This window comes from Larus michahellis, chromosome 12, assembly GCF_964199755.1.
Source record: "Larus michahellis chromosome 12, bLarMic1.1, whole genome shotgun sequence".
Lineage (NCBI taxonomy): Eukaryota > Metazoa > Chordata > Aves > Charadriiformes > Laridae > Larus > Larus michahellis.
In genome coordinates, this window is record NC_133907.1 from 17,517,927 (window position 1) to 17,531,521 (window position 13,595).

The window sequence follows — 13,595 nt, forward strand, 5'->3', positions numbered from 1 at the left end:
TGTTATTCAGCTATTGGAGTTCATGATCTTTACAGGCGAAGAAGTGGTATGTGTAGTAAAAATAATTTTGACATTTTAAACTGGACCTTGGTTTGGTTGTCTGAGCACTTCTTCAAGCGTACTTAGTCTGGAGCCTTTGGTGTTTTACTTGAATTAACTGGGAATGGTGTCTAGTTGAGCAGTGCCAGACCTCTGGAGTATGCGCTCAGGATCTTAGACTTCTGCATCTAGGGTATTTTGCTCTAGAGTTTGTAGGAATAACATGGATGATGTATTATTTTTCCTCAAAATGTGGTGTGATACCACGTGCAATTCTAACTAAAGGCAAAAAATAAAGGTGCCTGATGGATCTGAAGCCGAGTGTTGGAAGCTTCTCCCTTGAGAAAGGAATGTGCAGAGTTCGGCTCAAGATGCAGCTTCGCAGGCGATGCCTCTCAACAGTGAGATCCCTGAGTTGTGAGAGCATTGGCTCAGACGTGTGTGGCTGTTGTCAATATAAATTGTTGATCGTGGCGGCATAACATAACATCAGTGGTGATTTTACAGGCTGTTTCTAGCAACACCACTTACCCAGTGGCTTGCTTGCATTGCCCTTTCTGAACCTGCTATGCCGGGATGTACCCGGTGGCTCTGTTTTATGTATTTTCAATAGAGTTTGAATTTATTATCACATTTGGTGTTCATTTTTACTTGTCAAACTGAATTTTTGTTGCTAGAATAGTTTTGTGACTTCCAGACCAATCTGCCAGTGGTGAGTAAGTTGCAGGGATTGTTTATTAAACTGTCGTTGTTGCAAGCTGTTACGGATCAATCTGTGATAAATCCTTTATAAATTGAGTGGTTTTAATACTTTTATGGAAAGCGGTTTGCTTTAGTTGCTGTTTTTGCTTTGGGAATGTCCGTTGTCTTCTGTAAACCAGAAGCTGCAAATAATGGACATCAATATTAGTTATCGAAGGATGATTATAAAGGGAGAAAATAAGAAATTTTAGCATTTCTGGAATTGCTGGAAAATAGAAAAATGAGTGTTGCAACAAATGCAGATAACATTCTCTCATAGTAAAGATTAATTGTTGCAAGTCTAAAAGCTAAATTTATATTGTGTGTATGAACGGATATAAATATTAGCATGCTCTACAAAAACTCAGTGAAACACCACGAAACTTGTTTTTGAAATGTTAACTTGAAATCTGCAAGCTGAAGGAGATTGGTGTTCTTTGAGTGCAAGCCAAGGAAAAAAGGAAGGCCACTAATAAAAATAACAAAGTCCCAAGTTCTTTCAGTTTAATTACACTAAACTGTATACTTAGCGTGGGATCAGAGCCTTCGTGCGCTGTTTGAGCATAGTAACCGCTAGAAGGTTTTTTCTCTGGTCGTGTGTCTGATACGCAGCACTGATAAGTGATGAAGCATCAGTCCGTGCTGTTCGGAACCGTACTGACGGCGCAGTGCTTACTCCTTGGGAGTAAGCTGGCATGTGCCAGCTGTGCAGCTTTCAAAGGGATGAAATACCAAGAAGATGTCGCAGGGTTATGTGGAAGTTCAGAACACAGAGGCTTCAGAGGAAAGAGAAAGCATCACGGGCTTCTGCTTGAAGAGAGACAGGACGGGGGGTGGTGCTGGGCATGGCGTCGTTCGAAGCACAACTGCTGGCTGCTGGGACTTTCAAAGCTTTCAGGATGGTCACTCCTCTCGGAGGAGGTGAACAGAGCCTTTGTGGAGAAAGGTGGAGATGAAAGTCAACTGATGTGTTTCACATAAACAATCCATTTTTTTGTAGGAAAAAAGGTGAAATTACTATAGTAAACTGCAGTTTATTGTGAAGAATGAAAGTGAATTCCAGAATTCTTGCTTTAGGGAGGAAAAGAGAATATTTGAGCCAATGCTTATCATAATTAAATCCTGTTTAAAAATAGCTGATAACTGAAGTTGGGGCTAATTGGTGAGGAACTCCACTAGTTGTTCCCCCCCCCCCTTCAGTGTTTTTGTATGTGTGTGTTTGGGAATGAAAATGTATTAAGCTTTGGACCTTTTTAATCTTTTCAGATGCAGGCAGGTTTCGAGATATTTGCGCATCTCCCACTAACTGCATGAGCAGGATAATTGGGTGAAGGTGCTTACCTAGAGACTAAGCAGATCTTCAGGCTTGACTGAAGTGTCTTAACAGACCCACCTACTCCTTGCTGTTGCTGCCAGGATACCCAGACTAGTCTGTGATCAGGATTTTCTGCTGCTATTATTCAAGGAATGGATTGAAACTGGAGAGCACCGTACAGTATATTTGGAAAGCTGTGAAGCGAAAAAAAAACTTTATGTGGGCTTTTCAAGGATGTCTGTAGGCAACAATATATAAATGATTGCTGGCTGAGGTTCAAACTAATGTGTTCAGATTAAACATGCATTTTATTTTTTTTTTATATGAATGTGCTAAGGAGCTATCCCACTTCTTTCCATAAGGGTTCTGTCTATAGTTGTTAAACCCGCATTCTTGTTATCCGCAAGTTGGTGAGGAGGAAGTACAGCCTGTTAGAAGAACAGTTCCTGCTCAACCTCTCCAAACAACCGGCCTGGCTGTGCTCTGTTGCGTCCTGGTTGTCACACGCATCAGCTGGTGCCCTGTGATCTCCCAATGGAGTAGGAGGATGTAGTGGGAAAGGGTGGATCCTTCGTGCTTTGTAACTTCCCAGGGGTTCAGCAGAACATCTGGGCTGTGTTTCGGGGGAAATCCTATGCCATTACTAAATCCGAAACAGTAGGATGAGGCAGCTTTCTGGGTATTAGTGTATTATATCCTTGAAACAGTGGAGTATTTTCATAATTCCATTGCTGCTGATCTGGAGAAGAGATTCAGATAGCAAATGGGAGTTGGTCAGGTTTGAGGACTTGTGTCACTTCACCTCCTGGCTTCATTGTCTGGTTTAACAATTCTCACCTCTAACTTTTAACTTTTCTTTATCAGTGTCTTTTTAACATGGAATAAATATGTATGAACTTGTTCTGCGTGCAACTTGAGACCGATAGTAATGGTTTCCTCCCAAAAGGGAACAGCTGCTGCTTGGGGATGCTAAAGCTTACGGGGGAGCTGTTTCTTTGAGGTTAACTTTGCTCCGGATCCTTTGTGCTCTAGTGGGGAGCAAAGGTGTCTCCTCGTTCTGTCTTCTGTTGGTACAGAAATCTCTGTCGCGGTAGAAGAAAATAGAGGAGAAATGTTGTCAGGGGAGCTGGCTGTCCTGATCTTCCTGTTAAACAGCTGATGCCATCCAAACATGTACAGTTATCTGTAGAACCGCAGACTGCGCAGACATCGGACTGTGTGAGATGTAAGCTGCTCTGGTGTAATGGTATGTGTAGGTAAAGAAAAAGCCTGATACCTGTGACTTGCGATTTTAGGAGAAATGTATTTACTAAAGGCAATAGTTTCTTTTGTGAATCTTAACTGGGGTTGAAAGCAGCTGAAATGGAAGATGGATGGCTCTAACTAGTAGTCTGAACAGTTGACAAGACTCCTTCAAACTAGCCTCTCTGAAAATGCTGGCGTTAAAGCAGATGATGATGACGACCTTAGTAGAAAGCTGAACTATGATCCTCTTTGCCTAAAGCTTTGCTGATTCTTACTGAGTGTGGGTTTTGTCCTGCCACCATCACTGGAGCAGCCGGGTGCCATGCAATAGCATTCGAAGTGGTGTCGTTAACATCTGTCCAGGGCAGACTGCTGACTGGGAGGTCTAAGGGATTAAATGTTGTCTAATAAAAGCTCACCTCTCCGTTGAGATAAATATTTGCACCCTGCAAGCGTGAGAAAGCCACGTGGATGCTCAAGTGTTAGAAAGATCAAACAATTATTTCCTTGTTTTCTGAACCCTCAAGGAGTTTTATCTATGAAATACTCACGTGTGAAGTACTTGTTCGAGCTCTCAGGCTGTCCAGTCTCTTGAATGTTTTGATGCTGGGAGGCTTATCTTCTAAATTCGGTTTTGGGAATTAGAGCTGTTCCTTGGACAGAAGCATCTGCAGTTTGATACGCAATAAAATTTAGTTATCATCCTGGTAGTGTTCTCTGAAGGCAGAACCACAGAGGGATGGGCTCTGTGGCTCCCCTGGCCCAGCGTGTGGGGCTGACGGGAGGTCCGGCAGACGGGGGCGGGGGGGGGCTCGGGGGTCCCCCGCGGGGCGGCCCGGCCGGGCCCCTTCCCCGGGCAGGGCAGGGCTGTGAGCGGACGGACAGGCCCTGGCCTTCAGGAGTTGTCCCCAGCGCCCGCCCGTGCGGCGACAGCATGCCACAGAGGCTTTTAAACGCGCCGTATCCCCCGGGGGAGCGCGGGGTGGGGGGAGAGGGCCCTTCGCTCGGGGGATCCGCCGCCGGGAGCAGGGAGACCGGGCACCGACGGGGCCGGGCGCGGCGGGCGGGACGGAACCGGCGCTTCTCGCGCGGCGGCGCGGCGCGCGCGCTCGGAGGAACCCGGCCCCGCCCCCGGCGGCGCGGGGGGGCGGGGAGCGAGGAGCGGCGGGCGGTCGGTCGGGCTGTCGGTCGGGCGGTCGGTCGGGCTGACCCTCTGTTCTGCCCGCAGATGGCCGGGTGTGTGTCCAGGGTGGAGCTGTCGGTGACCTGCCGGAGCCTCCTCGACAGGGACCTGGGCTCCAAGTCGGATCCCCTCTGCGTTGTGCTGCAGGATGCGGGCGGCGGCCGCTGGGCTGAGGTAAGGGCGGGAGCAGCGTCTGCTTTGCCCCGCTTCCGCTCCCTGGCTGTCCCTAGCAGCTACGCGACACCTTTAACTCAGACTTGCGTTCTGTGAGCAGTCCCACGGTGCCCACGCTCGAGCTCTGTGTTTGTTGGGTTCACTGACCGCTCCTATGTTCGCTTAGAGCTGCATCGGGGCGTTCATTTGCCTGTTACGACGTGGCCTGTCCCGTTTCTTTAACTCCAGAGCGCACAGTCCAGAGTACAGTGTTTTGCCAGCCTTTTTTCACCGAATTTTCAGAATTTTCCTATAGGTTAACGTTTCTTATCCGATGCTGTTTCCTCTCTGGGCGAGCCGTTGGCCAGCCCGGTGACAGTGACCTGGTTCGTCACCGAGCAGGAAGCACGGCCCAGGGTTCGCAGTCCGGCTGGTGCTGTGTTCGACCGGCACAGAGGCCTGGGGGCGCAGGCGAAAAACCACATGGGAGAATGCGCGGTTCTTGCTCCTCATCAACAGCTTTGTTTCCACATTTGTGCAGCTAGATCGCACGGAGAGGATCAAGAACTGCCAAAACCCTGAATTCTGCAAGAAACTGGTTGTGGACTACTACTTTGAGAAAGTGCAGAAGCTGAAATTCGGCGTGTATGATATCGATAACAAGTCCTTTGATTTAAATGACGATGACTACCTTGGAGGGATTGAGTGCACGCTGGGACAGGTAGTGTAGAGGCATGTTAAGTGATCTACAGAGTAGCATCAAGCATTGGGTTTATTATGAAAAGTAGGGTGAAAGATGGCTTTATCAAAGGCTTGGACACATTCAAATTTGAAAACACCTTGTTGAACAGGTTAATTTGCATTAGCATTGAACATAGTTAGAAAAATCATTGTGTCAATCGCAAAACGAGGGTTAGAAGTATGTATGGTTTGCAATTAATTGCTTAATTTAGGAGGTGCTTGTAGCAGTCTGGCAGTAACGAAGGCATGGCGCTTGGAGAGCTCTAACGGAGTTTCCTCTGCACAAAGTGATCCTCAGGCAGTAGATTTGGGGAAATAAGGCTATTTGAGATTCAGTATTCGTTTCCTGAGGAGGGGTTTGTATAGCTAGGTAGGAGAGGAAAGTGGGGTTCATGATAAATTAAATAGCCTTTTCTGAATTTTAATAGTTTTTTAGCTACTTGTGATGAAGATGCCTCTTGTGTCTTAGGGGTGGCAAAAATAGGAGGCTAAAGTTAAGTTTGGAGGCATGTTGGCGGATACTGTTTTGTGGATAGTGAGAGAAGATAATTATTGGGCCGTTCATCCATTCAGGAGCACAAACTCTGATGGTTGTTGCTGTTGGAAATGCATTTAAATCCTTTTTGATCTTTTAGAAGAATTTGAAAATTTTGTTCCTGAAGAGTAATTCCTTGCCCTCTGTCTAACTTGATATGTATATTATCTGTCTTTTAACCTTAGGTTGTGTCCAGCTCAGTGTTCACTCGACCACTGGAATTGAAGCAGGGAAAGCCGGCAGGAAAGGGCACCATTACGGTAAATAAGGCTTTTGTGTGGAAAAAATGGTTGTTTGGGACAAAGTAACGTTTCTGGTTTTCTGTCAGTGTATCTTCAAATGCTACACACGTAGCACGTGTAGATGGAAGGATAGATGTTTATAACTAGTTTCTTTCGTGGACAAACTACGAGCAAAACTCTGAGAGGTTTCTGGTTTAATTTTTTTTTTTCTTAATTTCTGTGGCACAGATTTCAGCAGAGGAGATTAAAGATACCAGGGTTTTATGCTTGGAAATTGAAGCCCGAAATTTGGACAAAAAGGTACTGATTTTTTTCAATGATACTGTCTGCTTCTGCGATAGTTACAGTTAGTGCATTTTGGCCAGGAATCTCTCTGAATTTGCAGACGTTCAACTAAGCTAGGTAATCCATGTATGAGAGAAGGCTCACTGTGTTTCGTTACTTACAGTGAAGTAAAATGGAGACATAGTTTCATGTTGAAAACCAGCATCAAATCAAACACTCAACCACCAGGTTTAGGTTTTTGGGGATTATTTTGTCTTTGGAATATTCTGTGTGTTAACGCGGTTCAACTGCATGATTGTCCCAGATGAGTATTATACCTCTGAACTGAGCTTTCTGTAATCTTATTAAAGAAAGAAAAGGTGGAAATTTAGGTGTGCTGCCTCAATGTTACTTTAAGCCAAAGACCAGTCCAGGGACTTAGTGACCTCACTGCTCAGTCAGCAAAACTGCGGGATTTATAGTGACAAATATGGTCTGAGGAGGCAGTCTTGGAATCAGAGCTGTTAAATTCTGATGACTTAGGAAGTGCGGCAGTTTAAAAGAGAAAAGTAAAATAAAAGAGGAGAACAAATGTATAGTTTGTTTGACTTTGTTTGAAGTATTGTGTACCGATTGGTCAGCTTTTCTCTCATCTAAGTAAAATATAGGAGGCTGATTACTTCTGTTGGCTTTTTGTTTGCAGGATTTATTAGGTAAATCAGATCCATTTCTGGAGTTTTACAAGCAGAATGACGCTGGCGCGTGGCAGCTGGTGTACAGATCAGAGGTAGTATTTCTTCGCTGATGTTTTTCTTGAGTTGATCAGATGGCTTGCTCCCACCGAAAGTGGGAGTCCCACTCCTGGTCACGCTTTGCAACAGTTCTGCAATGGAAGTTGCTTATATCCTAAAAAAGGGACTCTGCTCAGTGACCTGGCAGAAAATGGTTTATTTGCTGCCTGGTGACTTGATGAAGCTGGCTCAGTGAAGAGTCCAACCATGCACCGTTTGGGAAGAGTGGCAGGACTCTCCTCCCTTTCAGTGGTGATGAGCTGTTAGGTTGGCGTGGCTCTAAAATTTAACTTTACCCTGAACTTCAAACTTTTATTTCTTATAGAGCTTTTGCTTGGCTTTCCACGAATGTCAGGGTTGAATTGAGGCTGTTCTTAGGCAGCCATGCAGAACCCTCACGTTAAATTTCTTAGTGACGTACTTGTGCGTCGCATCCCTTATGTGACGTTATGCTGTAATTTTTTTTTAAGGTGATTAAGAACAACTTAAATCCATGCTGGAAGAAGATCAGTGTTCCCTTGCAGACATTCTGTGGTGGAGATTTTAATAAACCTATCAAGGTACAGTCTTGAGAAATTCTTTGGTTTTATAAATAACCCAGTCTTTGTTGATGTTAATAAAGAGTTTATTAGATTGTCTAGTTGTATATAAATTTTTAGATTGCCTTTCTAAAACAGCAGTGCGACTGTTATAAGTCACATAATAAGATAAGTGACTATATGTCTATCGTATGAAATCTGCGTTAAAAGATTATGCGTTGTCAAATTAAGAAGTTGGGAATTGCAGAAGTGATGCACTTCCTAGTGATTAGTCATAAGAAGAATTGTAACTGATTTTTGTACTACTCTGACCAGGGTTTCAGGTTGGGTTTTGGCGTTTTGTGTGCTGGGGTTTTTTTTGGGTTTGATTGTGTTTTGGTTTGGCTTGGTTTTTGTTTTTTTGTTTTTAAATTGTGGCTTTCTAGCACTGTTTCTAAGTTAACTGAGAAGCTCATGTATGTTGGACAAGCTCGAGGGCCTTAGGTTGCTGACACAGAGCGGACCTTAATGCCTCTATCAGATTCATCTGGTCGTGAGACCAGCAGGCTCGTCCCAACGCTTTTCCAGTCTGTTACAACTAGAAATTTGGGGTTGGGTCCAAACTTCAGTTCCTTGTGGTCTTGTATGTGGTGACTAGTTCTCTCTGATCCTGGCTTAGGAAGGTGGTGGCAGAAGAATTACATCTTTTAGTAAGTTTCTACAACAGAAAACCTGATAGCAAATTAACTTCTTAATTTCTATTCTCAGCAATGCATTGATAATGCAAAGCAGTTAAATCCATACATAGTTCTATGTGAGTATAGTATCTCTCTGCTTATCCAGCTCCTAACCGCTTTCCATTTGCAGAATTTTCCTGCCTCATCCTATCTGTGAAGAAATCTCATGCTGGAATTTTGATCTGAAAGGTTTAGCAAAAAGCATGCCTGCTAGTGTTTTTACTTGTGCAGCATGGCAGGTCCAACGAATTACTGAGGTTATTAACGTGGAAATAGATGTTCAGGTGCGCTGGGCTTGTGCTGGGCTTGCTGGTATGTGGTGATGTTCTAAGTGGTGTTTGTGAGCTTTTATTGCTGGGGAATCAACAGTTTTGGGTCAGAAAGATGTCCTTTTGGTCCAAAAGTGAGCAGCGAACGTGGAAAGGAGATGGCAAAGAGATGCATCTTATCGTTTGTCAAAGCTGAGATGAGATGGCATGGTTTATGCTTTCTATTAAATGAGGCTTTATTTGCTATAGTCCATAAAGATTTATGTGGGGTTCCTTTTCGTTTGTCTGTTCGTTTTATTTTGTTTTATTTGTTTGGTTTGTTTTGGGTTTTTGTATGTTTTCCAGAAGCTTTCTGCGCTTGGAATTCGGTTTGGAATGACCTGCTTCTTAGGTTAGATCTTTACTGTTAGTTCGTTTCAGCCAAAATTCTTGATGCGTGTGCAAATACTACTAAGTTTCACAACGCAGCTGCGAAAGAGGATTATACTGTTCTTGTGCTTGCAGGTTAGGGATGTCAGTCAGAAAGGGGAATCCAGGCTGACAGGCAGGAGTTTCAGTACAGCAATAAAGAATATAATATTGCGCTGGTGTTTCATTTTTCATCTGATATTTGCTGCTCTGAACCTCTTGTTCCAAAAGTTTATGTAGGAACAATTATGCATATAATTATGCAATAATGGTAGCTAGTGAAGGCAGAACTCCTTGCACTTCAGCACAGTGGAAACATTTTGATGCATCCACTAAACATCAGCTTTGACAGCTATGTATGAGGATTATGTACTGAATATGTGTGTGAACATAAATCTTCTGATCAAAATAACGATGCTACCTAGTGTTTCGGTAATTCTTTATTCATTGTAATGCAGAGTGATATTCTTCTTGTTCTGTATTAGGAACAGCTCAGATTTCTGACACAGCCTAATCTTCTCGACAGTTTTATTAAAAAATTAGGGGCAAATGAAAGTAATGTCTCTCCCTTCTAGTTATTTAAATGGAAGTAGCAAATGTGAAATTTGTGGATGTTGGTATTGGGACTAAAGTTGCCAGCCCACGTGTTTGATGGCATATACATAAAGGCAGATAAGTTTTCTGTAAATTTTGAAAGTTCCTCCTGTAGATGAATGGGGCCTTTTACCCGCTGACTGTATATTCCAAGCCTTGCAATGAATGTTGGATAGTTAATTCACAAAGAAACAATTAATCAGTAAATAACTATGTACAGTGTCCTGCAGTATTGCTAGCAAATTTTTTTTTTTTTTTTTTGCAGCATCAGCACCACTCTTTGTGCTGCACACAGTGAATCTTGGCCAGTTTTAGAAAAACCTTGCAGATAGAGGTTTGTTTTAAGCCGTATCATGCTGTGAACTAAGAGCAAAACTGGTCCTAAATGCAGTTTTATTGATGTGGCTGAGAGGGGAGAGGAGGTGCGTGGAGGCAGCAGCCGCTGAATTCTCTGCAGCTCTCCAGGGAAGCAGACCGTGCACCAGGAGTCCACTCCCTGGCTCCTGCACGAGAGCCTCCTCCTTTGGCCTCCCTGGCGTAATTCAATTGCTTTTGGTTGATGTTTGAACATCCGAATTGTTGAGAGGGGCGTAGTGGAGTTCAGGCAGGAGGGTGGGAGTTGCTTCATGGTGGAGCGTGCAGAAGAGAGGAGTGGGAAGGGTGATGGGTTGGGAAGGATAAAGGGGGAAAAGGGGGGCACAGTCTCTAAGGTGATCTCGTTTTCCCCTTAAGAGGCTGAAGGACGACACAGTGTTTCCAATTTAGGTGGCTAGATTAGGCCATAATCCATGCAGCTTTTTGTACAGGTTTCCCGCTGATACCAGTGGAAGATCCCTAGTGCGTTGTGGTCCTAAAAGAACCCTGTCTCAAATTCAGATATCTTAGCCATTGAATTTGACGTCCTTATGGAGGTGTTATCCATGTGTTTGTGTTGTCCCTTCATCCTGAGGAGAAAGCTGTCACTGTGGTTTTTACTGGAGTAGCATTGGTTTCTTGATTACTAAAGGCGGATCTCATAAAGAGAGCTTTTGAATCTGTGTGGCGTGTGAGCTTCACCGGGGAGGAAGCAGCTGTTCACAACTGTTTCTTGATTGACTGCTTCTGGAATTAACTTGTGTTCTGCAGTTGTGTGTATTGTGCATGTTATAAATGCTCCTTATAGCTGATTTTGTGGGGAACTATTGACAATATCCATCTTACTGTGTTTGCTCTAAGCCATTGTTATTAGCGTATTTTTATTTTTAAATGCATTACTCTGCTGCATTATCTAGTTCTGAAGCTTTAATGCTGATTTAAACATGACTGGTTATTAATTAAGTATTTATAATTTGGTTGGTAGAAGATGCAGAAAAAGACAGACTCAGTGCTCTGTGGAAATTGCAATTTCTTTGTAAATTGATGCTATTTCTGGACAGGAGGAAAGAGTATATTCAGAAAGTGTGTAGATGAACTTTGAATTGCTTCTTCCCATTACCCCAGTTTGCATATCTTGTCCTGAATGATCTTGCACTTAAACATCTGGGGTATGAAATGTTGGGGATTTTTGTGGGGGTTTTTTGGTTTTTTTTTGTTTTGTTTTCTTTTTTTTTTTTTTTGATCTCTTTTGTAACTGGGGAGAGCTTTTAGTTAAAACTTTCACTGGGTGTACTTAAATGGGTGAGCAATTGAACATCTTCCTTCTTCTGAGATTCACTCTGGGTGTCTGTGTTACTGTCGGGTTTCAGTTCGTGATTACGGGTGACACCGCCGCTTCAGATGGGATAGGGGAGTTCACTGGCATCGCTGCAGACCTGCTGGAAGCAGGAGGTCACGCTGCGAGCAGCTGCAGTTCTCCCGAATGCAGTACACTTTCCCATTGCGTGCACTCTCTCTCTGCTGTTCCAGGTACAGTGTGCAGATCACGACAGCGACGGGTCGCATGACTTGATAGGCACTTTTGAAACTAACCTGACTCAGCTGCAGAAAGCAGGTGACGGCTCTGCGGTGAGCTTCCTCAATCCCTTGCTAACTTAGGCTATAATTCGGTCTCTCACAAACCCTTTTTAATATTGACCTCAGAGATATATTTTTAGTTGCTGCCCCCAAAAGTGAATTTTTCTGTCTGTATCTTTGGATTACTAAGCCAGCATCTGGGAAGAATAAAAGCAGGTGTGGGAATTATATTGCTCTGTTTTCCTTGGGTAGTGTTACCATTTCTGTTCCTAAAGACATCCTTGAGCCCATTGTCTGTTGGCTGCCAGACACTTTTCCCCAGCAGTACAGCTTGCTTTTGCCACTGCTGAGCCAAGTGGAAATAAAGGGGCTTGTTGATCCTTTAACAGACGAGTCCAGAGGTAGGACTTCTCCCAGATAACATTTGCGATTGAGCTGGTGACTCTCGTAAGCGCTCCGTTCGCCTTTCTAGCTAACGGAGAGAAACAGTTATTCCAAGGGGCACTGTTCTTACTTAGTCTTGGGCATCCAGTTTAGAATAAGTTGAATCATTTGCTGCTGGTGCCAGTTGCTCTCTGTTGTCTGCAGTGAAAACCCGAACTGTCATTCTTGTGGAGATGTCTTGTCTGAATTCAGACAGATGAATCCGCGGATACAGAACATAGCCTGGGACTGCTTCCAGTTGCCAGCCAACTTGATTTCTGTGGTTGTGTTCCTAAAGCTGGTGGAAGGTTCTTGCCTTTTTCCCTAGCCCGTGTGAAATCGGAACTAATACGAGTGAAACAGAACAGTGAAACACTGCTATTGGGAACCTGCAACCTAGGCCAAAAAATACCCTCCCCACCGGGAGATGCTGCCCCCTTGTCTTGTTTGAGTGCATTCCCATCCTTTAACTGAAAAATAACGTGATTATGTTAAGAGAAATGCTTGTATTTGTGTTCAGCTTTTTTTGCCTCTGATTCAATGACGCTGTTCCGTGATTGCATACAGAATAAGAGTTACATTGCTGAGGAGAGAGACTTTTCTGAGGTCTTGCCTCGTGTTTTGCCCAGTGCTGGTAGCAAAAGCTACGATTTAACTCGTCAGATAGCAGCCAAAGTAGTTGCAAACCTTTTTTAAAATTCAGTTTCAGAATTCTTCTGCGTATTTGGGTAATTCTGAAATTGTGTGATGTCTGACATCGTTTCAGTGATTTGTCCTGCTGTAAATGCAGATGTTTTGGAACTTGCTTCTTGCATGCTTGCTTTCTGTAGGTGGAATTTGAATGCATTCATCCTGAGAAAAAACAAAAGAAAAAGAGCTACAAAAACTCTGGCATTATTAGGATAAAATCCTGCAAGGTAGGAAGACTTTTGTTGTTTTTTGTCTTTTTTTAATTTCCTGATCATAATGAAATCTGTTCTTATGGGGAGGAAGTGTAACACTGTCTGCCTGTTTCTCTAGATCGAGACAGAATATTCATTTCTGGACTACGTCATGGGAGGCTGCCAGATTAACTTTACGGTGAGTTGTTTCCCAACCGCACATCTTGGTAGGTGACAAGAGCAATGAAGTTGTGATTAATACTTTTATTTGCAGAGTGAAGACTGCAAAAAACAAGTGATATTATATTTTTACTTCTTGTGATCAAGTGGCAACTTTAATGTAACTAGGGTTTCTTAAACTTCTTTTGAGAAATAGGTTCAGTCTATCAGTGGAAAGGATTACTACTTCTTAAACATGCATGTACCCCGGTGGGAAAAGGTACGCAGGCTTGTTTGCCTGTCCCTGCCTGTGTGCCTGGGAGGAAGGGAGCTAGGTGGGCCTGGGCTAATCCTTTGTTTCTGGGTATGGTTAATTCTTCTCATTTGCTTACGGTGATGCATCAATGACTTGCTGTCATCATCTT

The 13,595-nt window shown here is 43.6% G+C and overlaps 1 protein-coding gene across 5 annotated transcripts in view; it reads left to right on the plus strand.

The window, feature by feature from the left end:
* Nucleotides 1-13,595, plus strand: part of CPNE1 (copine 1) — a 44,821-nt gene that overhangs the window by 24,768 nt on the left and 6,458 nt on the right. For all 5 annotated transcript variants that reach the window (XM_074605703.1, XM_074605704.1, XM_074605707.1 and 2 more), the window contains 9 exons: nt 4,569-4,697; nt 5,218-5,397; nt 6,138-6,212; nt 6,423-6,494; nt 7,162-7,245; nt 7,720-7,809; nt 11,660-11,758; nt 12,961-13,047; nt 13,151-13,210. In XM_074605703.1, the coding sequence (XP_074461804.1) occupies nt 4,569-4,697; nt 5,218-5,397; nt 6,138-6,212; nt 6,423-6,494; nt 7,162-7,245; nt 7,720-7,809; nt 11,660-11,758; nt 12,961-13,047; nt 13,151-13,210 (876 nt within the window). The remainder of the gene's footprint in view (nt 1-4,568; nt 4,698-5,217; nt 5,398-6,137; nt 6,213-6,422; nt 6,495-7,161; nt 7,246-7,719; nt 7,810-11,659; nt 11,759-12,960; nt 13,048-13,150; nt 13,211-13,595) is intronic.